Source organism: Pantherophis guttatus, chromosome 2 (genome assembly GCF_059756535.1).
Source record: "Pantherophis guttatus breed Tessera chromosome 2, ASM5975653v1, whole genome shotgun sequence".
Taxonomy (NCBI): Eukaryota; Metazoa; Chordata; class Lepidosauria; order Squamata; family Colubridae; genus Pantherophis; species Pantherophis guttatus.
Window position 1 is genome coordinate 123,424,044 of NC_142064.1, and position 27,982 is coordinate 123,452,025.

Here is a 27,982-nt window from a genome sequence, read left to right on the forward strand (position 1 = left end):
TTATTTTAAGCAGCTTCCATGATTGTTTAAAAGATTATTTATTTGATATTCAGGCCACAAGAAGTTGCTGAAAGCTTCATCCACTGGAACAGTATCCTCTTCAGAAGACTGTGAAGACAAAGATTTGATACAAGCCTATGACAATGGTGAGAAGCAAAAGAATTCTATGGTTTTACAGAATAAGAAGAAAATCAGAACTCTTCATAGCCTGGGAAAGGAAAAAGAGATGAGAAAAGGACTATAGTTAGAGAGCTCCACAACTTACAAATGCATACTCCGTATTTTCTTGGTTTTTAATGAAAACATGCCAAGGATTCTTCATGTTGGGGTTCCCACTTTACACAATTATACCACACATGAATGTTTTTAATTACCAATAACACTACTTGGAGCTTTCCATTGTCCCTCTTTTAAAGACTTACAGCTTTTTGAAATCAACTGCCTCAAACTTTCCTGTCAAAGTACCTCTGGAATTTTATTCCCCTAGAAGATCTTCCCTTTTTATCACTCTTCTTCCTGTGGTCAGGCTATGCTAGATGTCGCGCTGTTGTCCGTTCTGACCTTTCAACTTTCAGATCATCTTCTTTTCCTTTTTCTTCTGGGCACTAACCATTATTGACTTCATACTCTGATATCAACTGTCATTCACAGTGTAGTGCTTGATCTTTTATTTCCTCTAGCTAGAATTTCTAATCAATCATAATATATCATCATCTAAGAACCAGTGAGGAAATATTTCCTCCCACATCTATCACTGCCTATCCTTTTTTTCCCCTGGGGTTCCCCAATCCACTATGAAAGTAATTGACATAATTGTAAATCTAAACAAATTAATTACTACTGTTGCTTGACAGGTTTTCAATTGTGTGATTTTTCACACTGTATTTGGAGATTGCTCTTGTGAACATTGTAGGATGTAACACTTCTCTACCATATCTAATATTTTATTTTATCCACTGGGAGATTCAGCCATGAAACAACCCCTCCCCTTTGGGAAGCTGAATTATTGAAAGAATATTTTTTCTTGGAGTATGTATGCTACATTTTTAGATCACAAAATAGGAAAGTTGTAGTGGTCGGGGTTTGCACTTTAACATTTGACCTAGTAAGTACAAAATGGAAGGAGTCACATCACATATTTGACCATGGGCAGGATTTCTCTTATTTACTAGTGGAGGTGAGATATTTTAATTTGATTTAATCTGTTTTAATATTATGTTGAACCTATTTGCAATTTACTTTATTGTGTTGTGTGCTTCCTCGTTCAAAATCTGTCTTGTGATTTTGGAATTCCTCTGACTTTGAGTTTGGGACATATCTTAAATATTTCCATATTCATTTTTCATCAGGGTTTTTTTTATCTGTATGTTGCTTTTCAACAAATATTCATTGTTCTTTAGGGGGGAAATGATCACATCTAATAGAGAATAATGGACCTCATCCTCTTTTCAGATCTAAATGATGTTGCATCTGAAAATGGCTTGTCCCATTATCAGTTTAAAAAAATAATCCTGTCAAGTGCTGCTCAGACTCATCGGCTGAGAAAACTGAGGGGCCCTTCAAAATGCAGAGAGTGTGAGAACTTCATGGTCAATGGTATCGAATGTGAAGAAGTAAGTGAACATAAAGGAAATTGTTTTGCTGCAAAATGGTCAAACAGCCTCCCACTCTCATCAGTGCAACATATGATAAAAACATTGGTAGTCAAAAAAAGGTGTGAAAGTAATTGCTATTTAGGCTTCAATGGTACACTTACATATATGGAGGTAAGCACAAGAAAGCTAACTTTTAAATAAATAGGTATACATCTAAATCTATTAAATTAATTCAATACCCTGCCGTGAGATGCAATCCGCTAAGCATGAAATCATATCCCCAACCCATATTAACCCTCTAGTAGTTACATATCTTGGAAATGTAAGAATAACAGGCATAGGAAAGATTCACTATGTGTTCTGACTTGTAATGTGCCTGGTGGGTGCAGGAATAAAGGAGGCCAGTCCCATTCCAATTGGGATCAGGTCTGGATCATGGTTTGTTGTTTGTTCATTTCTGGCCTTATGACAAGCATCTCTGCAGATCCAGTGTTTAAGCTGTGGTCATTCAAGATGATTGCAGAGATTGTCAAGAGTAGTAAGTAATCTGGGAGAATTTTCAATTCTGTAAGATACAATACATTTTTGAAACATTATATTTATATTATTGAAGCATAGTAAGAGCTGAAAAAACTTGAAGCTTTAGTTTCAATCAGTATGTTCCTGAATGACATAATTTGAATTAGTTAACATATCTTTGGCCCAGGGGTGGGTTCTAAATTTTTTTACTACCGGTTCTGTGGGTGTGGCTTATTTTGTGGGTGTGGCTTGGAGGTCATGTGACTAGATGGGCGTGGCTAGCTGGTCAGAGTCATTTCTGGAAGGTCCTCGCACTTACGGCCAGTCCTTGCACTTACGACCAGACTCATTTGTTTGCTTTTAACACTGATCAGCTGTACGACGGCCTTTTGAAGCCCCACGGCAAGAGTTTAAACAGTTTTTTATCCCTCTAGTCATCAGCTGGGACTCAGGAGGCAGCAATAGATTGGGGGTGGGACCAAATAAAAGGTAAGAATAACGTGGGTGGGTGGGAGGGTGGGGCGGGGGAGAACCGGTTCGGTGACATCATATCGTCACTGCTCGGCCGAACCGGACCGAACCGGGAGGAACCCACCACTGCTTTGGCCCGTTATGAAAAATAGACAAGTAGGCTAGAATTTTGAAGAGGTCCAATTTTTGTTCTGTGTTCATTGAAAGTACTAAAAACTCAGCAGACATTAAGCATCAATTTGAATTTTTGATCCACCTCTTCAGACATCTAAGTTCAGTACTGGGAGGAATAGACTTCATGTTTCTATATAGTAAAGCAAGAAAATGTGTTACATAAGTGCACAAAATGGTGGCCTATTACAAAAGCTCAAAATAGTGTGGTTTAAGAAATAGCTATTTGATAAGACTGATCCAATACTTTGGGGATTTTTTTCACAGTGCCTATTGACCTGCCATAAAAAATGTCTGGAGACTCTTCTTATCAATTGTGGTCATCAAAAACTGCCAGCCCGGGCATCGCTATTTGGAATTGACTTCAGCGATGTGCCAAGGGATTTCCCAGAGGAGGTGCCATTTATTGTGATGAAATGTACATCAGAGATAGAAGCTCGTGCCTTGGGAGTTCAGGTAACTCATTCTTCTATGCATACATTCCAAGTTTTATTCCTGTTTCAAGGTAAGAGCAGGAACAAAATTTTCATTCCCATTCCTAATACAAAGATGGAATTAATTAAGTCACCTATGCATGCTTTATATTAGTCCACTTCTGTGGAAGCATACAATTCTTCATAAATGAGAATGGCAAGCTGTTTAACAGCTGGAGCAAACATGTCTGACTATACCTTTGTCTGCATATAGATCAGAATTTTACATATATTGTAATTTCAGGATCCTTACATGTATTGTTATTGTTACATGCTGGTTTTTCATCCTGCTGTTAGCTCTGAATTTCAGACTGAACAAAATATATCTCCAGGTTTCTGAGCTGGCAGAAGTATATTTTCTATACTAAATTAACTAGAGTTCGGTGTTCTAGCATTTCAGTCTCTCCTCCACCTGCATCTTAGCATTTCTGAATCAGATCGATGTTCTGGTTGTCATTTGGGCACCTATCTATATGTGTTGTTCATCAAACTGGCTTCCTCTGATTTGGTCTCCCTTTGCCTCTCCTCAATGCAGGGAATATACCGCATTAGTGGGGCGAAAGCACGCATGGAGAGATTGTGCCAAGCCTTTGAGAATGGGCGAAGGTTGGTGGAGCTGTCAGAACACTCACCCCATGACATCACTGGAGTCCTTAAACATTTCCTTAAGGAGGTAAGGAATGAAAACGGAGAGCATCCTTAGCACCCCATTTCCCTACAGCTGAAAGTGGTTTTCTGAGATGTGTCTCTTTAGCTGTGGGAGTTCGCAAGGAACATTTTTCCAGAAACACATTGATATTAAAAGACAGCTCACAGTTATTCCTTCCCTTATAATAAACATCTTGCATTGCCCCCAGCTTTCACAATCTAACAGACTCGTATATGCTGGTCTATGGCTAATTTGATTGACTGATTGATTGACTTATAGACATCATATAAATTGCAGTTTGCCTACTATTTTCCAGATGTGCTCTTATATTTTTGCATCTATTCTTATTGTCCTTGGTTTTTTAAAAGCACAATCTCTTATGTGGTTTGCATCAGAGAAGGATCTTCATTGGCAACTACTTACTACTTTCTACTTCCATTCTCATTTTACAAGATATTTTCAAAAATAAGGTTCTGATCTTGGCCTCCAGAGAACAAAGTCCATTCACTGCACTGTAAGATGTCTGCTTAGGATTCGCTCCTCAGTGTTCTCTTCTGCAGATTAAACACACTCTGTTCCTTTAACCATTTTGGATAGGACTTGGTTTCTTACCATTTTGGTAGCCATTCTCTGAACTCATTCCATGTGGACCTGGCTAAGGCAGAGTAAAGTGGGACAATAACCTCCTGTGATCTGGACATGTTCATACATTTACAGTATCTATATAGCTGTCCATTTGAGTGCACAAATCTGTGCAGCTCACAAAAATATATCCTCAAATTTGATTCAATTTTTTAGCAGCTGCATCATACTGTTGTTTCATGTTCTACTGGTGACTAACTAGAACATTCAGTTTCTTTTGACATGTACAGGTACTCCTCGACTTATAACAGTTTGTTTAGTGACTGTTCAAAGTTACAACAGCACTGAAAAATGTGACTTAATGACCGTTTTTCACATTATGACCTTTGCAGCATCCCCATGTTCGCGTGATCAAAATTCAGATGTTTGGCAACTGATTCATATTTATGATGGTTGCAGTGTCTTGGGGTCATGCAATCCCCTTTTGTGACCTTCTGACAAGCAAAGTCAACGGGGAAGCCAGATTCACTTAACAACCATGTTACTAACTTAACAACTGCAGTGATTCACTTAACAACTGTGTCAAGAAAAGTCGTAAAATGGGGCTAAACTCACTTAACAAATTTCTCACTTAACATAAATTTTGGGTTCAATTTGTAAGTCAAGGACTACTAGTAGTACCATCAAATTACGTCTCCCATTTTGATTCTTATATGTTTCATTTCTTCTTCCCACATGTAGACTTTACATTTCACCCTGTTAATTTTCATTATATTTACTGTATTTCAGCCCACTGTTAAATTTCATATTGTTTATTTCAGCTCAGTTATGCTGTAACCTGTCTAGATTTTTTTATTATTATTATTTTCTTTGTAAAGGTTAGCTGTTCCTCCTCATTTTGTACATGTGCGTAACAGGAGTTCTGAGTTCATAAAGGAAAGATGTAAAATTCTAGAATTTTCTGAAATGCACAGAATTCCATTGCTGCATAGGAGATAGCTCATGGTATGGGCACATCTTCCTTAATGGGGATCATTAAAGTTCAACAGCTCAGTTTATCTGACATTCTCAAAATTTGAACACTTGTTTTGAAATATGTATGTGATGTGAGAAACTGAGATAGAACTATTCTCTGAAACTGGGATAACATGGCAGGATCCAGTAATACTTGTGATCAAATTTAAACCCAAGAAATCTGCACCAGTAAAATATTATGATGCATATTTTGCATTTTTTTTGCTACAGCTTTCCAGCCCTGTGCTTCCGTTTAAACTTTATGAAGATTTCATGGCTTTCTCAAGAAATTTGCAGAAAAGTGGGGATAATTCTGAGACAGATCCCATCAAGACCACCAAGGATTTGCTGAGCAAATTACCAGCAACAAATTATAATACTATAAGGCATCTTATTGCTCATCTGTACAGGTAATGAAAGAAATAGCATTGAATATGCAGCTTTTGTCATGTAGGGCAAATTAGCTCTGTTAAATTAATCTGATCTGGATATCATTTTTATTGCCAGCAAATTGACTGTAACTTTTATCAGTGAATTCTAATCATACCCTTTTTTAAAAATGAATGTAAGTTAAGAGAATGGGGCAGTGACTTGGAACAGAGCAAAAAACATTATTTTAAGTGGTACAGAAGTATATGAAATTACATTAATGGAAAGTATGAAAAAGGACATTTGATAGAATGATGAGGTGAAAGAGATTAAGGGTGAAAAAAATGCTTAAGCATGATTGCTGCAGAAGTAAGAATAAAAGGAAGACATCCTGTAGAAAGTATTTAAACTCTTTTACAAGTATAAGAATGCATGAGTTCACTTTCAACCTCTAATTGGCAATTTCCACCTAATCTTCTATTGTAGTGGTATTGCCTCCTCTTCTTTAGTCAGTCATTGCACCAAGCCCTTTGTTCTTGGCTGCTAGGCTATCCACTTCCTTTTGAAGGGACTTTGCTGTCATAAATGGGTGAAACACTTGTAGAAAGTTAGCACCCACCCCTTTCCTGGAAGAATGAAATATTTTAAGAAATATTAAAAAGGCAGAATATTATGTTTCCTTGCATGAGAAATGGAGAAGCATGTTTTAAAGACAAAGCAGCTCCCACCTTCCTGCCTCCCCCCTTTTTGTCAATGGGACAGAGGCAGAAACTCAATCTTTGTCAATGGACCATCATCTGCAACACAATAGCAACAGAAACTAACACAATGGGACCCATCGAGGACAGAAACTCACCACATGGCACTTGGGAAGATTACATCAGCCGGCAAGGCTAGCTAAGACCTCCACCCCCTGGGAGTCTGACAACCAATCAGGATACTCTTTCTGGGCCCCAGGAAGTTCAAAGCCAGAGAAAGCATAAAACCTGGGGACTCGCTGTATCTCGGCCCTTTTTCTGTTCAGGAAGTCAAACTATGTGATCCTGTCCACCATTAAACCATCTTTCCAAGCAGTCTCCGTGTTTCCAGTGTCTTTTTTCCCCACTTGGAGCTGAACCCAGAAGGATATTTCTTCCTACACACTGCATTTTTGTCCTGCCAGTTTCCCCTTTAGTTGGAGTCATAGGAAGAATGATAAAAAATACACTTTTCCTTTCTCTTTTCCTTTTTCCTCCCCACTGGTCGACAGCTGGATGTGCTAAATGGGAAGGTTCCAGGGGCAGGTTCCAAATCCCATCACTACCGGTTTGCTAGTGCGTGTGTGCACGCAGTGCTTCTGTGCATACGCAGAAGCGTCCGGATGGGTGGGCGGAGCCTCCCGCCGATACCGGTTCACCCGATCCAGTGCGAACTAGTAGCAACCCACCACTGGAAGATTCTGAATACAAAGGGAAATCAACTAAGGGGCTAATACAAATGTCTATCAATGAAAATCCACATTCTCAAACCCACCCAAAGAAAGAAAATGCCCAGTGGTTGTTTCCCTAGCACGGGTGAGAAGAGTAAAGAACTAGGGGAATCTATCAATCAGGGCTGGACAGGACAGGACACCTGGCAGCATCATTTCCAAAACTGAAGAAATGGAAAACAATTTCTTAAGCCAGTTTCATTTTTAGCTGGTCTCTGCACAGGAGACAAGTAGCTTAAAACAAACAGAGCAAGGAATGGTTAAAATTAGAAGAGGAACACAAAATGCAATGCAGTTTTGATAGAAACATAAAGTTGGTTTGGAAGTGGAGAAAAACAGCTTAAGAAGCCTCTAGCATGGCGAATGGAATTAAGAATAAAAACAATGGAATTATTTTCAATGAAATTGAAACCGGAATCTTTTAGATATTTAATAATACGTTGCTGCAAAGAAGGATAATGAAATGTCATAGGGTGGGACTGCAATAAATATTATGTTAGTGTCCAGGAAAAAAATTAGAAAGGAAAGTCAGAAATATTTTGAGAATAATGAAAATAGCAGCAGGTATTTTTTCTTTAGATATTTTTATCCCACATTTTATAAATAACTTAAGGGAATGGACATAACTAATATTCCTTCCTCCTCCTATTTTCCACAACCACCCAGTGAGGTGAGGTGGGCTGAGAGAGAAGGGTTGGCCCAAAATCAACCAGCCAGCTTTCAGGCCTAAAGTGAAACTACAACTCACAGTCTCCTGGTTTCTAGCCTGGTACCTTAACTGCTAGACCAAACTGGCTATCTAGGTTTAGATAGTATATTTGAGAGATATTAAAATATTAACGTAATTAATTGTGCAAATTGTATGAAGGCTACGTCTGTGCCTAAGAACTGGAAGAATACTATACTTTAATTCAGTGATGAAATCCAATTTTTTTTACTACCGGTTCTGTGGGCATGGCTTGGTGGGCAGGATGTGGCTTGGTGGGCGTGGCAGGGGAAGGATACTGCAAAAACCCCATTCCCTCCCCACTTCTGGGGGAAGGATATTGCAAAATCCCCATTCCCACCCCACTCTGGGGCCAGCCAGAGGTGGTATTTGCTGGTTCTCCGAACTACTCAAAATGCCTGCTATCGGTTCTCCAGAACCTCTCAGAACCTGCTGGATTTCACCCCTGCTTTAATTCCCTTGTAAAAAAGGAAAGTTAGCAAACGGGTAGACTTGCATAAATGGAATGCTTTCTTTGGGAAGAAAGCTTCAGAAATGGGACAGTGTAGATGTCAAGGAAGAGAGGCTTCCTGGATGTTGATATTTCCCTGTGTATGAGTTTCCAACTCAGGCTGGCAATAGATTTGGAATTCACAAAGGAAGAAGAATGCTGATTACTTGGACATCATATTTCAACTATGTATCCCTGTATGTGTGCATACTTCTGGAATGTTCTGCCTCCTCCTGTGACAACTTGCCACGGCAGAAGAGGAGAAGGTGGGAGAGAGTATGAAGTGTCGTCAGTGACAATAGAAATGGCAGTAGGCTTGCCTTTGGGACAGAATGCTTTGAAACTGGGACACCGCAACCCATGATGGATTCTTGGCAGTCTTTTGAAAGAAGCAATTTTTCTGGAAGGTGCAAAACCAAGAAAGCAGAGGGAAATGTTAGAAGCCATTTTCCTTCCGGCTGCACATGCTGTTTCTATCCAGCCCAAAACAACCAAGAGTTGCAAGAAGATAATGTGTATTCTATTGTGTGCAGCCAGCAATTTGCCTGTCTTGCTGCAAAGGTGCAATCAAAGAACTATTTTCAGGGTTAGACAGAAATCTCAGGAGTGAGAGGAAAACACGGTGATGTTTCTGTGTGTGCAAGAGCTTTGAATTACAGTGACATCCACCCATCTTTGAGTCTTCAGAAAACTAAATTAGCATGAAATTTGCTGTCCCTTTTGCCAGTCCACATGCTGCCTCTCTCTCATCTCTGCTCCCAGTTGTCTATGGAGATTCTCAGTCATCCAGATCATGGTTGTCCCAAAGGTGCTTTTTCAAGAGGCAACAGGACTTTCGTGTTTTTCTTTGAAGATGTTTCGCTTCTCATCCAAGAAGCTTCTTCAGCTCTGAAGAAGCTTCTTGGATGAGAAGTGAAACGTCTTCAAAGTAAAACAAGAAACTTCAGTTGCCTCTTGAAAAAGCACCTTTGGGTCTGTTCCCAGTTATTGTCGATCACCTAATTTTCCTCTAAAGTGATAAAACCTAACAGATTTTTGATGTTTTGAGACTGCCCTTGGAATATGGAGAAAGATTTGCAGTACAGCGAAAAATGACATGATCATTCAGGACAAGATGAAGACCACATCAAAACATGAGCTTTTCTGAGGATATGACCTAGTCATAATTGAAAACAAAACAAAACAATTTTTTTGTTGTTGTTATTTTGGATACATTACAACAGAGGTAGAAATTAATGGATTTAACTGCCCGATGCAGATAATAGCAAGGGAACACAGAATTGATTCTGGAGTTACACAAAAACCATGGTGAAAGTTCTCATAGTCTGGTATAAACTCCTGGTATGAAGAAGACGTTTGTAGAATAGAGGACGGGATTGCTGAAATACATAGCAAGAACCAGGAGGAAAGAAGAGACTCCACAACTATATGTTAGCACAATTGTTTTCACACTGATACGATGAAGTGAGTTGTTCCTTATTTATTATATAGGGGAAACATTCTTCCTTCAAGATGACAATTTGCAAAGATACTGTATTGGTTGTTGTTTATGTTGCTACATTTTATTTCTGATAATTTCTGCCCCTGCACAATTATTGATGTAAAGTTGTAAAATGAGTATTAGTTAATGTGTAAGTAAGAAGGTGTGCGTGTGTTTGTATGTGTATATGTATGTATGTGTATATGTGTGTATGTATACATACAGACACACACTTTGGGATAAGATCTCTGGTAAGTGACTGGCATGGCAACTGCAAAACCAGCTGGAAACACAGTTTAGAATCTACACGCCATTATGTTCTCCATTCATGAAAAACTATTGTGCCCAAACTTTCTAACCTTTTCTAACCCTGTATTTTTCTTTTCAAGGGTGGCTGAAAGATATCAGGAGAACAAGATGTCCCCCAACAACCTGGGCATCATCTTTGGCCCTACTCTGATCCGCCCTCCCTGTAATAATGATGTGTCCATGTCATGCCTGGTGGATTCAGGATACCAGTCCCAGCTGGTTGAATTTCTTATCCTGAACTATGAAAAGATATTTGGGATGGATGACCTGCCTTCAGCTGGACTTTGTGACTGTGAAAACTCTTTGAAACAGGCAAATACTAATGAAGTTCTTTCAAGCAATCAAAGACTTTCCAATGCATCTTTAGAGGTAGGAATCAGGGATGGCCTGGCCTTAAGTGAAATAAATGAGCCTCTTTGAGCAATAGACTGAGATAAATGGAAAAGTGGATTCAAGCTACCCAACCTTGGTGGCTATGGGCTTTTAGTCCTCTGGGTCCAGATGATATTTCATCTGACTTTGGACGGGCTGGCACTCCCCCAGACGGAGCTGGTGTGCAATTTGGGATCTCCTGGACTCACAGCTCCTGCTCTTTGCCCAGATTGGTCCAGTATGACAATTGCACCTCTTTCTGGACCAGAAGGTCTTGCACATGATTACCCATGCCTTGGTCATCTCCTGTTTGAATTACTGCAATGCACTCCTAATGGGACTGCCCTTCAAGACCACCTGGAAACTTCAACTGGTCCAGAACATAGCAGCACGCATGGTAATGGGTGCCTCTGGGTTTGCACCAGTGGTGGGTTCCTCCTGGTTCAGCCCAGTTCTCCCAAGCTGGTAGCGGTGATGATATGACATAACCAAACAGTTTCTGGCCCCTCCGCCCCCCCCCACCCACCCCCTGCGTTATTCTTACCTTTTATTTGGCCCCACCCCCAGTCTGTTGCTGCCTCCTGAGTCCCAGCTGATGGCTAGAGGAAAAAAAACTGTTTAAACTCTTGCCGTGGGGCTTCAAAGGGCCGCCCTACAGCTGATCAGTGTTAAAAGAAAACAAATGAGTAGACTGGTGCCTGCAAAAATACATGAGTAGATCAGTGCCTGCCAAAATACATGAGTAGATCAGTGCCTGCCAAAATAAACGGGTAGACCAGTGCCTGCAAAAATACATGAGTAGATCAGTACAGCTCTGCAAGCAGTTAAAAGCCTGGTAGACCAGTACCTCTGCTAAATCCTAAATAATTGTTACATGACGATCAAGCCATGCCCACAAAATATGCTTCTGCGTATGCACAGATCACCAATGACGACATCAGGGGTGGTAGGCGGGGCCTCCCACCGGTTTTACTACCGGTTCTTGCGAACCGGTCCGAACTGGGGGCAACCCACCACTGCCTCTGTTGCTTGAGCTGTACTGACTTCCAGTTTCTTTCCAGGAGTAATTCAAAGCATCTTTAAAGTCCTGTATGACATAGGGCCACATTACTTAGGGGCCACCTTTCCCTAAGAACATTTACCCATCCTACCAGATCAGATAGGGTGGGCATGTTCCTAGTCCCTTCCTTTAGATTTTGTCATTTGATAGGAGCTAGAAAGTATGCATTTTCTATGGCAGCCCCTGCCCTATGGGACACTCTGTCCCCTGAAGCTCAAGAGGCCCATGCCCTCTTAGCCTTCTCTAAAACACTGAAGATCTGGCTTTCTCCCCAAGTACTGGGATAAGGTGATTGCATATCTTGGCACCAACTTTTTGTTTTCAATGTGATTGGCTTTTATAGTTTTGACGTGGTATTTATCTTGTTTTAATTTTTCATTGGGAGCCATCATGGGTTTCTTATAAGATGGAGCAGGGCTATATACATATTTTTTAAAACACTGCCACTTTTTTCATTCTGCCTAACGCACACAGCCAGCCATTCCATGCGTGTCTCTCTAAGGTGGCCCTCTGTGATATATTCCAAAGAGGCTATAAAAGGCTGCATAATTTAAGAATAATAATAATCAGCTGTTGTTATTAGTATTAGTAATATCATAGTTAGAGGAAATAAAGGGAACCTATATAGGAATTGCACTTCATTTTACCCAGACAATAATCCTGTAACCTAGGTTGGAGTAAGAATGAGTTTCCTTGGCTAAGTCCCTGATCTAACCCCATAACCATTACACCAAATATGACATTCAAATATGTAAGTGAAGCAACCTAGAACTAAGAAGAAATTTCCTGACAGATCAATTAACCAGGGGAAAAACTTGCCTCCAGAAGTTGTGAATTCACCAACATTGGAAGTTTTTAAGAAGAGATTGGACAACCAGTTGTCTGAAATGGTACAGGGTTTCCTGCCTGAGCAGGGCATTGGACTAGAAGACCTCCAAGGTCCCTTCCAATTCTGTTATTCTAAATTCTAAAATATACTGTAGATTCTCAGTGTTAGCAGAACTAAAGGGTTGAGTGGATAGTCTGCCATTTTTGTTTTCTCAAAGTACATCTTTATTTTGATATTTCAGGGTACCGTTAAAATTATTATCATAAATAAAAATAAAAATTTGAAATACAAGGGATGTTTCTCTTTAGAAAACCTATAACACTAATTTTTTTTCAAAAAGTAGCACAGAATTTATTTTAGAAAATAAAAATGTCCAATGAGCCAAGGTGGCGCAGTGGTTAGAGTGCAGAACTACAGCTACTTCAGCTGACTGCTAGTTCAGCAGATCAAATCTCATTGCCTCAGGGTTGACTCAGCCTTCCATCCTTCCAAGGTGGGTAAAATAAGAACCCGGATTGTTGGGTGCAATATGCTAATTAGTATACTGTCTTTGGTGTAAGCCGCCCAGAGTCCTCAGAGAGTGGGCGGCATAGAAATATGACTAATAAAATAAATAAAAAAAATATATCACCCTACTAAACTCTCACACAGCTTTCTTGCTGCAATTAGGTAAAATTGGTGGAGGAACTCAACCAGATTCATAGCAATATTTTTTTTTCCAAACAGAGCTCTGCCTCCAAGCTATGTTTGGGTGAAGATGATTGTGGAAGTGAGGACAGTTCCTTCACTGAGGTCAAGCGGAAAGACACCATGGAGCAAACTGTCAACCCCGTAGGTAATTTTTCTTCTATAGCAAACCATTTTTTTAAAAAAATATAATGTTGAGAAATCTTCATTCTACCCCAAATGATTAATTATCTAAAATACCATGTTCTTCAGAATGAGAAACGGCAGCATAAGGCAGTTCTGAAATTCTAATTAATTATGCCATCTAAACTGAGTTAATTAGGATGACTTTGTCTTCCCCAGTCCAAGACAGTTTTGAAAAGTGACAGCATTCTCCTAAAGGATGCACAGCACGGAATATCTTAATGCTGAAATTTATAAAGATTTAAACTATGTTATATGAAAATCATGTATAGGTACAAAATGGAAAATGATCATATTTACATACCTGGTTGCAAGCTGATTTGGTTTAATTTAAAACAATTCTATGTAGGTAAGGCCATGGATTTTCATGTTTCCACCAACTATAGCCCCCCCAAATTCTTTGTAGGAGAAAAGCAGGTGGAGCTAGGAGGCAGAGTTAAGTGCATCATCAGTTTAGAGTCCTTGTGTTCCCACAAGTGATCGAAGTCCAATCCTTCCTGAATTCTGTTGATTTTTATCTGGCAACAATTCAGTTGACCAGATTCTTGTGTATCAGCTTGAATAAATCTTCTATACCGGTGGTCACCAATTGGTGGTCTGTGAACCACTGGTGGTCCATGAGAAAATTTTGGTGGTCCGCAGAAAAATTATTTTCATTTTATATATTGCACTAAATCAGGGGTCTTCAAACTACGGCCCCTGGGCTGGATACGTGCAATGAATGTTTGTGTTGCTGCAGAGTCTCACCCTTCAGGGTCTTTTTGTGCGGGTGGAAAGGGGGCCGAAATTCTGACTCAGGGTCTGCTTCAGTCTCCTGGTGTGGGGCTTTGAACAAAGGCTGGAGGGAAGTGCCGCTGGTGGTGAAGAGCCAGAGGGCCTTGTTCCAGTGGACTGCATCATGGCCTAGAATTGGCTGACTATCTCAGCCCGCTGAGCCTGCAGGTGCCGGTACCTGGCCTTGCACTCCCGTAGGTCTTCCTTCTGCTTGGAAAGCCTACGCTCATAGTCCTCAGTGAGGTGCTTCTGCTGAGCCTCCTTCTCAGCCAGATCCAATCTGAACTGAGCTGTTTTGCCAACTCTTTCTCATGGTGGCTGCTTAGCACCAACAACTGCTTCCTGTTGGGGTCCTAAGGAGCCCAGGTGGGCAGGCGAGGAGTGGCTGGGAGGGGAGGGGCAGGTAGAGGCCTGCGAGGTGCCCCTCGACACGAGTGACATCGATTTGGCCATGCCCACCCAGTCACATGCCCATCTAGCTACGCCCACCAGCTGGTCATTAGGCAGATCATATTAGTGGTCTGCGGGATTTAAAATTATGAATTTAGTGGTCCCTGAGGTCCAAAAGGTTGGGGACCCCTGTTCTATACTGCAACTTTTCTAATAGTCCTGATTCTTTCTATCTGACATTCTTCAAAGTAAAACCATTGCATGTTTTCCAGAAGTGTCTGATTAACTATTATGTAAAGGAAGATGTTGAGGATGGAACTTTGGGGCAGGTTCAGCTAGTCTCTTACATTTTAGGATAGTAAATAGCATTAAATGATATATGAGTCTGAGATGCAGATACATCAATAAAAAAATAAAAAGGCTATAAAACATAGATGGTTGATGGATTTGGTCCTTTTATGAAATACCTATAACAGAGTTTGTGGCATATGCAAAAAACCTGCTGCTGCCCTGATTGTAAGAGATCTGTATTATCTTATACCAGTCAAAATGTGTGAAGGTTAGACAGTAAAGTGCTTCCTCAAAGAATCCAGCTAATCTTTCATTGCTTTTAGAAAAACACTATGTGCCTTTAAACTCATGGTCTGCTGGGTGATACATGGAACAAATTGCCTTTCCTCATTCTTTATCAAATGCTTTTTTCTTCCCATTCAGAGCTGAACAGAACAAATGACACAGAACTGCAAGACTTTATACTTGATCCAGAAGTTACTCTCAACCCGCAATCCAGAGGACGCTTCAACCGGATGCCAGTAAAACATCCTCGTACCATTATCCCCAAAGTTTCCAGTCTGCCCCTGCTGGCTGCTGTTTTGTCTAATTCAGAGGCAATCAGTAGCCGGTTGGAGACAAGTCCAAGTAGACGCAGTGCCTCACCTGATATCTCTGGAAAGCGTAAACATTTTTCAATCACACCAGAAACTGCTAGGATTGTTTCCAAGCTGCAGGCTCAAAATGGAACAGAAGATTATTATCAAGCTCAGCTTGGGGCAGCTCTCCAGGAAAAGCCTCTGGATGCACTGGTAGAAAATAAGACTGAATCCCAAGCTAAAATATTGCTTGGGAAATGAACTGGACAAAGGACTAAAATCTCAATTCTTGGAGATATTCTGAAATGCATACATCTCAAAACATCAGGGCTCTCTAGTGTATTTGGAGAGCAAACAAAGCAGCCCTGGCTAAGTCTAAGAGGAAGGAGGTATTTATATGACTGTTCCCGAAGAAAGGGGTGAAGTAGAACTGAGCAGCTGAGATACTAGAAACTGTAAACCCTGTGAAGCAGGCTTTGAAACAGGGAGTATTACTGCAAAGGCACTGTGGAGCAGCAAAACATTCCTAGGGAAAGTGGTGGGAATTTTGCAGAAATGGACAGAGCCTTGGAAATAACTGGTATGCCTGTTCCCAGTGGCCATATTGTATAGTATGTTAATACATGGTATGAGCATTCAGGCTTATGTTTGACAAGGATAATGTGACTGTGTTGAAACCACATGATGGAAATTTTGATCCGATTACTATCAGAAAAACGGCATACAGTATATCCAGAAAGTTTAAAGTTATCAAAATGATCACTAAAGAAAGATAAATTCTATGTAAATTGTGCAAACCAAACCCCCCTCCCCCCTTTCAAAATCTTGAAATGTCATTTCTCTAGCTTCTGAGCAACAACATGTTTATCCATTATCAATCCTGGAAATGTACAGTACTTGTTTTAAAAAATGAAATTTATTTTTGGGAAGCTGAGTTCTGTATTAATTGTATGTATCTGCGCTTTTTATTATCCATTTGTACAGAATGGTCTAAAAATAGTATTGGCTAAACAGTGTAGTAGTTCTCTACTGAGAACTAATATTAGGAGGAAAGTATGAATGAGTGTATATAAGAAGGCAATGTATGTTTCTTGTAGAGGCTGCCTGGATAAGGAGATGGGCCAGGGCAGGTAGATGGTTGATGTGACGTTGCTGGAATATTTTCTTATGAACATGTTAACACCTATAAGGTTCTCTTTGTGTAGAGTTGCCAGTAGGACATTAGGCATGAATTTTTACAGGCAACTTCCCTCTACATATATTTCTTAAATTCCATCAACCATCTCTTCTCACTTTTTGTATAACAAAATTGGTTGAGCATAATTGGTTGAGTTCACACAGTGCATTAAATACTCTGGTGTGTTTTAATCTTGATTTGATTAGGAAGCTCTAATGCTTGGTTTACACATGATGCTAAGGCCAAAATCATGGTTTACAAACCACAAACCGTTTATACCTAAACATAATGTTTAGGTATAATGTTTACAACACTGTATGAAAATTGTAAGAGTTGGTAAGAGGACAGATTGAGGAAGCCATGGCGGCCTTAGCTCCCATATCAATAACAGATGTCTGCCTGATCATTATGGGGCATCTGCCACTAATAGAAACTTCTGATTCTATGTATATGCACTGAAATACGTATGTACCTATGTAATTTTGCTGGCAAACTTCTCTCGTAGAGATGCTCAAATGCCCCATTCATAGAATTTGCCCTGCAATAGTGAAGTCTTCCTCTGATGAACTAATGGCTTTTGAAGCTTCTCAATAAGTCCGTTAATAGTTCCAAGAATCAATTTTTTCTTATGACCATCCTGTAACAACCTAGTCTAAATAATATTTTGCAAATCACTAGGCAAATGTGTATCAGTGCATGCCAATTAACACATGTTCAGAATGTGTGCAAGTTGTCGGGAAACCATTATAAATGTGTTTGTTGCTCTTTTTGCAAATGAAGGGGGAACCACCTGATTATCAATTCAGAAAGGATTGGAAAAATCTGCAGGCAGAATAGGTAATCTTCAACCCACACCATAATGGAGTCTGTCCATTACAGTTGCAAGTGCTGATAGTCATTAAGCAAGATGGCCTTGCTTAATGATCGCCACCCACTCCCTGATGCAGTCGTTTTTAACGTGTGGGTGATTAAGCAGAGCGTAGGATGCCTTCTGTGGGGGAGGCCCTGGGAGCACAAGCCCAGGTCCAACTGACCTGGTCTCCCAAGGCTTCCCCCACCTGCAGAGATACCCTGGTCTCCACTTCCCTGCTTTCCTCCTACTAGGTCCCCTCTGGCCTTTTCACCCTCCCATTGGGCCCACACAGGGCTTGGGCCTCCTCCATCCTATCCCCATTTGTGCATGTACCTATGGAAGTTCTCTGCAGCTCTGGTGATTTTCTCAGTGCTGCGCAAACTGCCTTGAGGAAGTAGAGCAGAGCAGTCCGTCCCTTCTTCCAGAAGCAGACGCCATTTTGGGGTAAAGGCAGGGGTGAAATTCAGCAGGTTCTGACAGGTTCTGGAGAACCGGTAGCAGAAATTTTGAGTAGTTTGGAGAACCGGCAAATACCACCTCTGGCTAGCCCCAGAGTGGGGAGGGAATGGAGATTTTGCAGTATCCTTCCCCTGCCACGCCCACCAAGCCACACCCACCAAGCCACACCAAGCCCACCAAGCCACGCCCACAGAACCAGTAGTAAAAAAATTTGAATTCCACCACTGGGTAAAGGCAAGGAATAGTGGCCATGCTGAAAATAGCAGTCACTTTTTCTGCCTTAAAGTGGCTTACACAGCACTGAGGAAAACTCTGGAGCTTTCCAGTGCTGCGCAGCTTGCATTAGGGAAGCAGAATGCAGCAATTCATTCCTGAGCCGTGTGGCTGCCTCCTGGAAGTGGCTGCCATTTCAGCAGGACCACAAGGAATTTTGGACGTGCTGAAAATGGCAGCTACTTCCAGGAGGCAGCCACATAGTTCAGGGATAAATGGCCTGCCCTCTGTGCCAAACATGAGGTTTGGAGATCTTTAAAAGGCAAATGGGTGATGGATGACAGGTGAGTAGGATGCAGGCCTGTGGGGCACCAGCGGGGAAGGATACAGGGGGGAGTGGAGGTGGAGAGGCTGCTACAGCATCCGTGCAGTCAGCTGTAAGGGCAAACGACTGCAGGGGTGCTATAGCAACCATAATTTCAAAACGGGGTAGTAAGTACCTGGAGGAGGTGTCTGTCATGACTTTCAACAATCGCTAAGTGAGGATGATGGTTAAGAGTCAATCTGGGGTTTGTTTATCAGGCACGAAGATTAATCAATCATTCAGAGTCAAGGAAAGTGGAAATTTGTCACTTTATTTCTGAATTTCAGATGCAGAAATTTCAAAACAGCAATACAATGATTGGCTACAAATTTCTTACCATCATTAAAACAGCATGTGTACAAGTAATGGTGTTCAGGTTGGAATAGCACATGTACAGGTGATGCTGTTCGGCTATTTTTAGCATGACCTATACTACTAGACCACTGCCTGCCTCCCAGCCCAAGCTAATAAATATCACATTGCCTTACTTTTCCAGCAAAGGGTCTTCTTGCAACAAGCTTCTAGCTACTGTTCTAACTGCATCCTGCAGAGGTAAATATAATTTCTTGCTTTGGTTTAGCAAAGCATTTTGCAGTTTTCTGTTTTATGCTTCTGTGCAGACAGGGTACAATGAAGCAAGAGCGGTGTGGACAGAAAAACAGAGGCTTCTGTAAAATGGGTGTTTTTAAAGATGAAGTTTAAAAAGAGGATGTTTGAACAGATGACGTTTGGGATCCCAGAGATGATGTTTGGGATCCCAGGCCTTCACTCCCTACTTTTTGACACTTCTGAGATACTTCAGTAAGTATCAAACCTCATTAATGAGTCACTTGGGAAATTTCATCCTAGGGGTATTCTCTCTTTCTTGTATCCTACATCTATGTATATAGCAGAGGTGAAATCTAAAAATTTTTGCTACTGGTTCTGTGGGCGGGGCTTAATTAGTGGGCGGGGCTTGGTGGTAAGGTGACTGGGAGGGCGTGGCTTGTTGGTCAGATGGGCGTGGCCAAGTCAATGTCACTTCTTTGCCCTTTTTGAACCTATACAACACAACACAACACAACACAACAGGCTCACCCACAATATAAAAGCAGCTGTGCTAGAGCCAAAATGGTCCCTGCAACAAGCAGGAACCTCACACAGCCACAAAAAGCCCAAAAAAACAACTTTCACACTTTACACACACAAAATTCCACACATAGCTTTGTGAGATTTTGTGTGTTTGTGTAGTTAGAGTGAGACACTACAGAAACACACTAAATCTCAGAAAGCTGCACAAATATTATTTTATTTTAATTTATTTTTATTTTTATATAAAAGCAGCTAAATTTAAAACTTCCTAAACTTTAAATGGCTAGGTGTAAAAAAAGACCTCAATTAACTATTTTTTTTAAAGCTCCCAAAGGGGAAAAAAACTTACCCAATAGAACAGGGGTCTCCAACCTTGGCAACTTTAAGATTTGTAGACTTCAACTCCCAGAATTCCTCAGCCAGCTTTTCTTTGCTGGTTGAGGAATTCTGGGAGTTGAAGTCCACAACTCCCTGCCTGATTGCAGGCAGGGAGATTCAGTTGCTTGCTGATGCAATGGATTGCAGGGATTACAACAAGGCATTGAGACCAGCAGCTAAGGTAAGCAAGCTGAGGGGGGGAGGGGGAGGGATTTTTGCTACCGATTAGCAGGCAACTCAGCTGGGATCGTCAGAGCTTGGATCGTCAGAACCATTTAAAAGAAAAAACTTTTTTTCTTTTAAATGGCTCTGATGATCCCAGCTGAGTTGCCTGATTAGGAGGCAACTCAGCTGGGATCATCAGAGCTTGGCTCATCAGAACCATTTAAAAGGAAAATGCCCAGCGGCTCAGCTGGGCATGGGGGGCAGGGCATTTACTACCGGTTCTCTGAACTGCCCGCTGCCATCGCTATCTACTCACCTGAGCCGGTCCAAACCAGCTTTTTGTGGCTGTGTGAGGTTCCTGCTTGTTGCAGGGGGCATTTTGGCTCTAGCACAGTTACTTTTATATTGTGGGTGAGCCAGTTGTGTTGTGTTGTGTTTTGTAGGTTAAAAAAGGGCAAAGAAGTGACATTGACTTGGCCACGCCCACCTTACCAAGCCACACCCTCCCAGTCATCTTACCAAGCCCTGCCCACTAATTAAGCCACACCCACAGAACCAGTAGCAAAATTTTTTAGATTTCACCCCTGTCGTAGGTGTATGGTTGATCTGAGTCAGGCTTCAGTTGGCTATAGCAGGAAAACAGGTACCACAATTTTGGTCTGAGATGGATCTGAGTAACCTGCTCCAGGTAATTGTGTCATTTATGGTGGGGGGGGCACTTGGATTACTCCTTAGGAGAAAAGTTTGTTTAACAAGCAATTGTCTATGAGTATCATTGTGGAGAAAACTTCCTAGGTGGTGGCGGCTTGCTTTCTTGACTCGTGAAAGTATGAAGAATTTTTTCTTCTAGAGGTAGTCATCTAAACAGAGTCTTTAGTCTTTCAAGTAGTTCTGCCTTTCACGTGGTGACTTTTTCTAGGAGTAGAACGCTCTTTTTCATATGTATGATGAACTTAGGAGTTGACTCTACAGAACTTGAGAGAGATAAAGGTCAGGAAAAGCTGGGAGGGTCTTTTCTACTTCAACTGAAGAGATTCATCATTCCAGGATTTTAGCAGAACTCATTTCTGTGTGGATGAACGGGTTGGTCCAATCCTACTGGTTGGTGTTTGGACATCTTTGGAAGGAGAAGGTAAAGCAGCAGAAAGCTGCAACAGGTACTGTATTAATCCTTCTAGTTGAGGACAGCAGGCATTTGCACTATAAGGTATGGCTTCTCACACAGGTCTCAAAGGACTCTCCCCCCAATCTTTTGCTTAGAGTGTCTTTACATGCAATTGTGCAAGTGGCTGTGTCTGCAAGTAATTAAGTAGGGTTCTTGAGTTATTTTAGTTAAGTGATTTTAATGGGCTCTTTAGCTCTTTCTACTTGACTGCAAAAAAAAAAAAGGTAACAGAACAAATACAATTTTGACTTTATTCTTAAAACTTACAATTTTAGCCACAAAATGTGGGTTGTTATTGGATTAGATTTTAGTTTGCAAAATTTCATTATTCAGAAATGATTTCCTTAAGTAGGGCTCTTATTACTTATTTTGTTGTATTTCTAAAGGCATGTTACTTTAAACAAACAAAACTGCTTTGGTTCATTCATACTCTAACATGTTTATTCCAACATCATTCTGTTGCTTTTCTGTTCAACATGTATACTTATATATCATTGGACTAGCTGGGGAGAGGTCTTAAAGGGACTGGGCACCAGCAACTCAAATACTATTTAATTTACAGGCAGCCTCTCCTCTCACAGACTGGGGTTGGTTCTGACAGTTTATTTATCCTGAACAGGTATTAACTAGAAGGAACAAATATTTAACTTTTTGTTGTTTGTTTGTTTTCTTGAGAGTTTCAAAAAGTCAATTTGTCAAAAATCTCTAGATTCCTTCCCCTCCTTTGGCTGGGCTTTTGAGTAGAGACTTTTTATTGACTTAAGGGTTGTTCTGTCAGGCAACACAGTGTTTTTCAACTATTATTCAATTCAAGTGTCTCCCTCTTCAAGTTCTTTTTGCCATTGATAAATCTTCTTGTTGTATATTTTACAATGTTTCACTGCAACTTCTTTAGGGAAGAGTACAACTTTAAAAAGACTAGAAATTTATCATATACGTTCTATCTCTGTGGTTTGAGCTATGATCAATTTTTATTTGAAGTCTGTGCGAATGTCAGTTTTTTTCTGCTATCAGTTTAAGAGCACTTGGTCTTTTACAGACACCACATAGATTTTCTCTTGTATTTTTTTCATTTTTGTTGTAAATTTAAATTTTTTTCTTGAAACTACATATAAAACCCCATTTCTTCAGTGACACCCTCTTCCTCTGTACTATTTTGCATAATTTACATTGGAAACACATTTTTTCCTTATTTGTTTATACATCTTCCATAAATAATTCTTATTAGCTGTGAGATGGTATCCCAGCTGCTTCTACATTTTCTTTTAATCTCATTGTTACTTGGGCCTATAAACAGTGGACACAGTGTGCATGTGTTTGCCGATTCCTCTAGATCCATAAATATTCTAAAAGACTGTTTAATTAAGATTTGTGTATTCATCCAAATTGGATTATGGGTAAGGAAAATAATTACAAAAAACTTGATTATTTTTATGTAAGGTTTTTTTCTTCATGTCTGAATATGGTTTTTAAGTTAACAGAAAAATGGACAATGAGATATAAACAAAACATTTTTATCTAGTTTAGTGTTTTTTTACTCTAGTCTACTAGATAAGTGATAGATTTTTTTTTCTCTTTTTAAATCTACATATGGGTCAAGATTTTATAGAATTATTTTGGTCTTCCGGTTTCTGGCGCACATGCGTGCGTGAAGACCAGCTGTCCAGAGCGCATGAGCCGGCTCTGCCTGGTCTTTCGGGAGACCTCGTGCCTCCCTGCCTGCCCCCCTGCCCTCCCCCCTGGTCCCTGTCAGGGTTGTGGGACATCCTCACCAACAACCTGGTTCCACAGCCCTGGACAGGGAGAGAAAGTTGGGTGGGGAATGCTGCCTACCTCCCCTGGAAAGCCAGAGCCCCTTCCTGGTCTCGGAGGGAAGGGGGCTCGGTGTTCCCGGGGCTCGAGTTGGGGAGCCAGCAGGTGGGAGAACTTCGCCATAACTCTGGCCAGGATGAATCACCTCCCAGCCTGCTACCAAGAATAAGCCAGCACAGCCCACACACCCACCCCGCCATTTTTGCTAAGAGAGTGTGACTGCTTCCCGGCCACCGTGCCTCTTACCCCGGCACCAGACAGATGTTCCTCACACGCAGACTCAGCTCCTCTGCAGCCCCACTGCACCATAAGAGCAGCAGCCGCAGGGCGAAGGGCAGGAGCGACTGGCGGGCCCCCACAGCCTCTCCTCTGCTGGTGTCTCCTCCTCCTCCTCCTCCTCCTCCTCCTCCTCCTGGCTGTTCCAGCATCCTGGCCAGAAGCAGCAGTGCGAGAACCACTGCTGCCCCCTCACCCCTACCGGTGGCAGGAGTAGCGGGTGGGGTGGACGTATGCCCGGCCAGCAAACACTGCCCTGCTGCCCCATGCACCTTAGCCAGCCAGGTGCTCCAGACCACGGACATGCATTGGTGCCACAGGCTGGAGGGCTGGGGCCCTGCAAGAAGCATGCTCGGGCGGGGAGCGAGAGAAGCCCTGGCCCGCCTCTCCTGGCTGGCAGCTCTGCTCCCCTTTCTCCTCTGGGTTCCGGCCCATGAGCACTGGCCAGTTGGTCTTTGTACATGCATGCACGCCAGAAACCGGAAGACCAGGTGGCTGGCATGCATGTGTGCACCAGAAACCAGAAGATCATCTTCCCAGCGTGCGCATGCGCACCAGGCAGCTGCTCTTCCAGTTTCTGGCCCTCCTGCACATGTGAAGACCAGCTGGCCGGTGTGCCGGAACCCAGAAGAACAACGGGCAATGGTTCGCATGCCCAGAGAGATGGTTCTGCATGCCACTTCTGGCACACATGGCATAGGTTTGCCATTTCAGTTCTAGGAGATATTGAGACCAACCATCCCAGCAAAAGCAAATCAATTTTTTTTTTAAATTTGATTTATATGCCGCCCTTCTCCGGAGACTCAGGGCGGCTTACAATGCGTTAAGCAATTTTGTTTTAGTTAATGGATCACCTCCACCTATTTCCATAAAATGCTGCAAAACACAGTTCAAAGAGATCATTCTCCAAGGTTTTGTTTGGCCAGAACTCATTGCCACCATCTACGGTCATGACCTATCCCCACTGGAGCCGGACTTGTTTAACAGCAAAGTCTCTTGTGGGAGGGGCAGAAGGTTTTCCAAAGAATCAGAAGACTGATTGCTCTCCCCCCGGGGCCCTTGGGGCTTTCTGTCAACCCCCCACCCCTCATGAGACTCCAAAGTCAATGTGGGAAGCATTGTTCAAAGCATTTGTTTTCTCCCAGTGTGTCTTCAGTCTCTGTCAACATATACCCGCAAAACTAAATGTGCATAACAGCACCTCTAAATGGGCATATATTATTTTGTCTATTGGTAGATACAGCAGCCAAATATACAAATTAAGAAATACCAGAATACTGAGGAATCTGTTAGCACTTGGTTGACCATAAGTTTGAATTTAACACATTCATTTGGTTCACACATTGTTCTTAAACATGATTGGTTGAAAAAGCCACAACATCCTAGGATTAAAATCACTAAGTTCATAGAGCACATCAAGACAAAGTCACAATTGGAGGCCAATGAGTCATTTAATAAGTGTAGATGACTCACCAATACTCTAAGTTTTAGAGTCTAAAACCTGTAAAGCCAGAGGATGGGATACAGTTAGAGATTTCTGTATTAGAATTTCTCAGGTCAGCTGTGGTGGCACCTGTCTGATGGGAAAGTTCTTTCCCCAGAGATAGCGATGGCTATCTTGGACTTTAAGAAGGCTATGAAGACCTGGCTCCTGCCCCATATGTTGGGGCCAAGATGTTAGAGGAGCCCAATGTGTGTGTTTTGTGAGTTTGTTATATGACCAATATAAGCCTTGGTATTGCATTATGATTTTTTTTTAAAAAAATTGTGCTTTTTATTTTTTTACAAGGGTTTTTATTATATATATATATATATATATATATATATATATATATATATATATATATATATATATATATATATATATATATATATATATTCCCCTATGGACTACTTGTTACCCACCCAGAGTTATTTGTTTAACATGGGTGGCCATATAAATTTTCTAAATAAATAAATAAATATACCGTGTTTCCCCGAAAATAAGACCCTGTTTTATATTTTTTTGAACCCTGAAATAAGTGTTTGGCCTTATTGCCATGTGCTCAAAAGCCCGATTGGGCTTATTATCAGGGGATGTCTTATTTTGGGGCAAATAAGGTATCATATTCGCTGGCTTTAAAACCTAGTCAGAAAAAAATGTTACAAATGTCTTCTTAGCCATTATAAATGGATGATTATCTGGAAAGAAATAAAGGAAAGGTCACGTGGTTGCTCATTTTTTTCATTTCCTACCCTTCTGATAAATTAATATTTAGTGTTGCTCATTTGCCACCACCCCACTCTTCTGATTTCCTGTTGTGCATTCTTGAATATATCAAGAATATTGTCCTTGTACACAGATCCAGCTCTCTATTCCTGGCATACAAACCCCCAAGTAATATTTAACCCAAATAACATATGCATTTCCTTCCTCTGCTGAAAGAAAAGTGTATGACTGTGAAGTTTATGCAGATTGTGTTGTCGTTAGCATTATGTATATTTAAACAATACTAAGATTCTCCTCTGGTACGATGAGTGCATGTTATGCACAAATAATTCAGAATCAGTCTTCACCAGCATCCCAGCTAACTTCCCAGCAGGCGGAGTTCTGCTGCTGGGAATTTCAAATACCATTGGTGTTAGGTTTCTTTAAGTTCCATCCTGTTTTTTTGAAGAAATGGCAGAATCTCAGATAAGTAAACTAACATATTTCTTATGTCAGGGTCACGAACCCGCAACCCAGCTTTCCTAACTTGTATGGGATGGGGGAGAATAGACAAGTATTTGCTTCCTCCCACTGACTATTAGGCAAAACAAAAACATTTAGCCCAACCTTGCAGCCTGGGGTCTGAAAGAAACAGCCGTGGACCAGAGCCCATGCAGTTCTACAGAGATGTGTTTTATTTCAAGCATTAAAACAAAAGATATTTAGACTACTTTCAGCTGGGGCTGCAGATCGAGACACAGAGTAAGTTTATGCTCCTTTCCCCAGATGATCATAAATTACTACTGCTGGACCCTCACTGCACATGGTCTTAGCTTTCTCCTGCTACAGTTTTTATCAAGAGGAGTACTGTTATTTGCAGATGGCAAATATCAATGCAGAACAGGGGTGGGTTCTACTTACCTTTACTACCAGTTTGCAATGGGAGCACACGTGCATGCGCAGATCACCCATGATGTTGTGGCTGGTGGGCGGAGCCTCCTGCCGGTTTTACTACTGGTTCTATAGAACTGGACCGGACCAGGGACAACCCACCACTGCTGCAGAAGTAACATTCAGGCATCACATGCTTAACTGTGTGATCTAAGCTGCCATTACATTTTGTTGGAAGAAATATCTATCTGGTTCAGTTCCAAGCTGGGAGAAAGACACTGAAAACATGGAGGCTGATTGGAAAGAGGGTTTAATGGTGAACAGAACCACCAAGCACATGGTCTTAGTGCAGCTGACCACATGGAGTTGAGAGTGGGGGTTTTTTATACCTTCTCTTGGGCTTTGAACTTGAATTTACTGTTCCTGTGCAAGAACATGTATTTTATTGGCTGTTATCAGATTCCTATGGGGTCATATTTGTCTGAGCTCCCAGGCTTGGTTAAAGTTTGCTGGGTGATGCAATGTTCTTAGGAGATTGTGCCACATGGTGAGCTCTGTTGCTAGATGACCCTATTATGTCCTGGAGGGTCATGTCTTAATCCCATTGCCCTGGAGCTGAAAGTCTTTTGTCTTGTAGATAAGATGGCCCAGTCTTTCTTCATGGGCACCAAAGAACTGCTGGGGGCAGGGAGCTGGGGCTGAGTTTCTGTCTCCCTTAAGATTTCAATTTATCTTTTAGGGGAAATATAATATTCTGCCTTTTTAAATATTTCTCAAAATATATCATTCTTCTAGGAGGGGTGACTTCCCTCAATTTCAAGGAGATGTTGCCTCCCTGCTCTTGCTATTGCAGTGTGAAAGCTGGACTTCAAAACTCGGTAAAGGGACAGGTTAGACGGGGGTTCAGAGGAGAGCAGCAAAAGTGATACAAGTATCTGGATATGCCTAATACATTTTTTCAAAGTGCCCTAAATGCATGACATTACATTTTCCCCCATTAAAGTACATCTTGATCCTCCCAGATCAGTCTTCCAGTTAGTCCAGATTAGACTTGATGTTGTTTTGTTGTCCTGTATAATGGTCAGACCTCTCGATCGATGTGGTTCTCCAAGAGGATGTCACACCATTTACAGTGATTCTTTGAATGTGACTAATGTGATTAACCAGCCAGTTTGTGGACCTACCTTATTGTATGCCGACTATATTTTTGAAGCTTGATAGTGAGAATAGTGAGATGTGGAACCTTGTCAAAAGCTTTGCTGAAATCAAAGTAGATTGTTTCCACAGCATTCCTCTTGTACATCAGAGTAGTTACCTGTCAAAGAAGGAGATAAAATTTGCCTTACATGATTTATTTTTGACAGACTGGCTCTTAGCAATCTTAGAATTGTCTTCAAAAGTTCTAACATATGGCCAACTTTATTACATGTTCTAACATCTTTCTAGGATGTTGTGTTCAACTCCGTGGTTGATAATTATTGGGCTCCTT

General features: G+C 41.3%; 1 protein-coding gene and 1 long non-coding RNA gene across 10 annotated transcripts in view; one reads left to right on the plus strand and one right to left on the minus strand.

Annotated features, from left to right (window-relative positions):
- The window catches only part of GMIP (GEM interacting protein), a 74,586-nt gene extending 58,173 nt beyond the window's left edge, over nucleotides 1–16,413 (plus strand). For 5 of the 9 annotated variants that reach the window (XM_034419367.3, XM_034419368.3, XM_034419370.3 and 2 more), the window contains 8 exons: nucleotides 54–146; nucleotides 1,453–1,613; nucleotides 3,024–3,212; nucleotides 3,765–3,902; nucleotides 5,706–5,884; nucleotides 10,398–10,686; nucleotides 13,305–13,413; nucleotides 15,327–16,413. In XM_034419367.3, coding sequence (XP_034275258.2) covers nucleotides 54–146; nucleotides 1,453–1,613; nucleotides 3,024–3,212; nucleotides 3,765–3,902; nucleotides 5,706–5,884; nucleotides 10,398–10,686; nucleotides 13,305–13,413; nucleotides 15,327–15,742 — 1,574 coding nt within the window. In that variant the 3' untranslated portion in view covers nucleotides 15,743–16,413. The remainder of the gene's footprint in view (nucleotides 1–53; nucleotides 147–1,452; nucleotides 1,614–3,023; nucleotides 3,213–3,764; nucleotides 3,903–5,705; nucleotides 5,885–10,397; nucleotides 10,687–13,304; nucleotides 13,414–15,326) is intronic. The other 4 variants (XM_087886634.1, XM_034419373.2, XM_087886633.1 and 1 more) reach the window with 2 other exon arrangements.
- On the minus strand, nucleotides 20–27,758 carry LOC117666604 (uncharacterized). Its single transcript, XR_015732371.1, has 2 exons — nucleotides 27,678–27,758; nucleotides 20–108 (listed from the first exon to the last, which is right to left on the minus strand). It is a non-coding gene; the product is annotated as an uncharacterized LOC117666604 (long non-coding RNA).
- Between the last annotated feature and the right edge of the window lie 224 nt (nucleotides 27,759–27,982).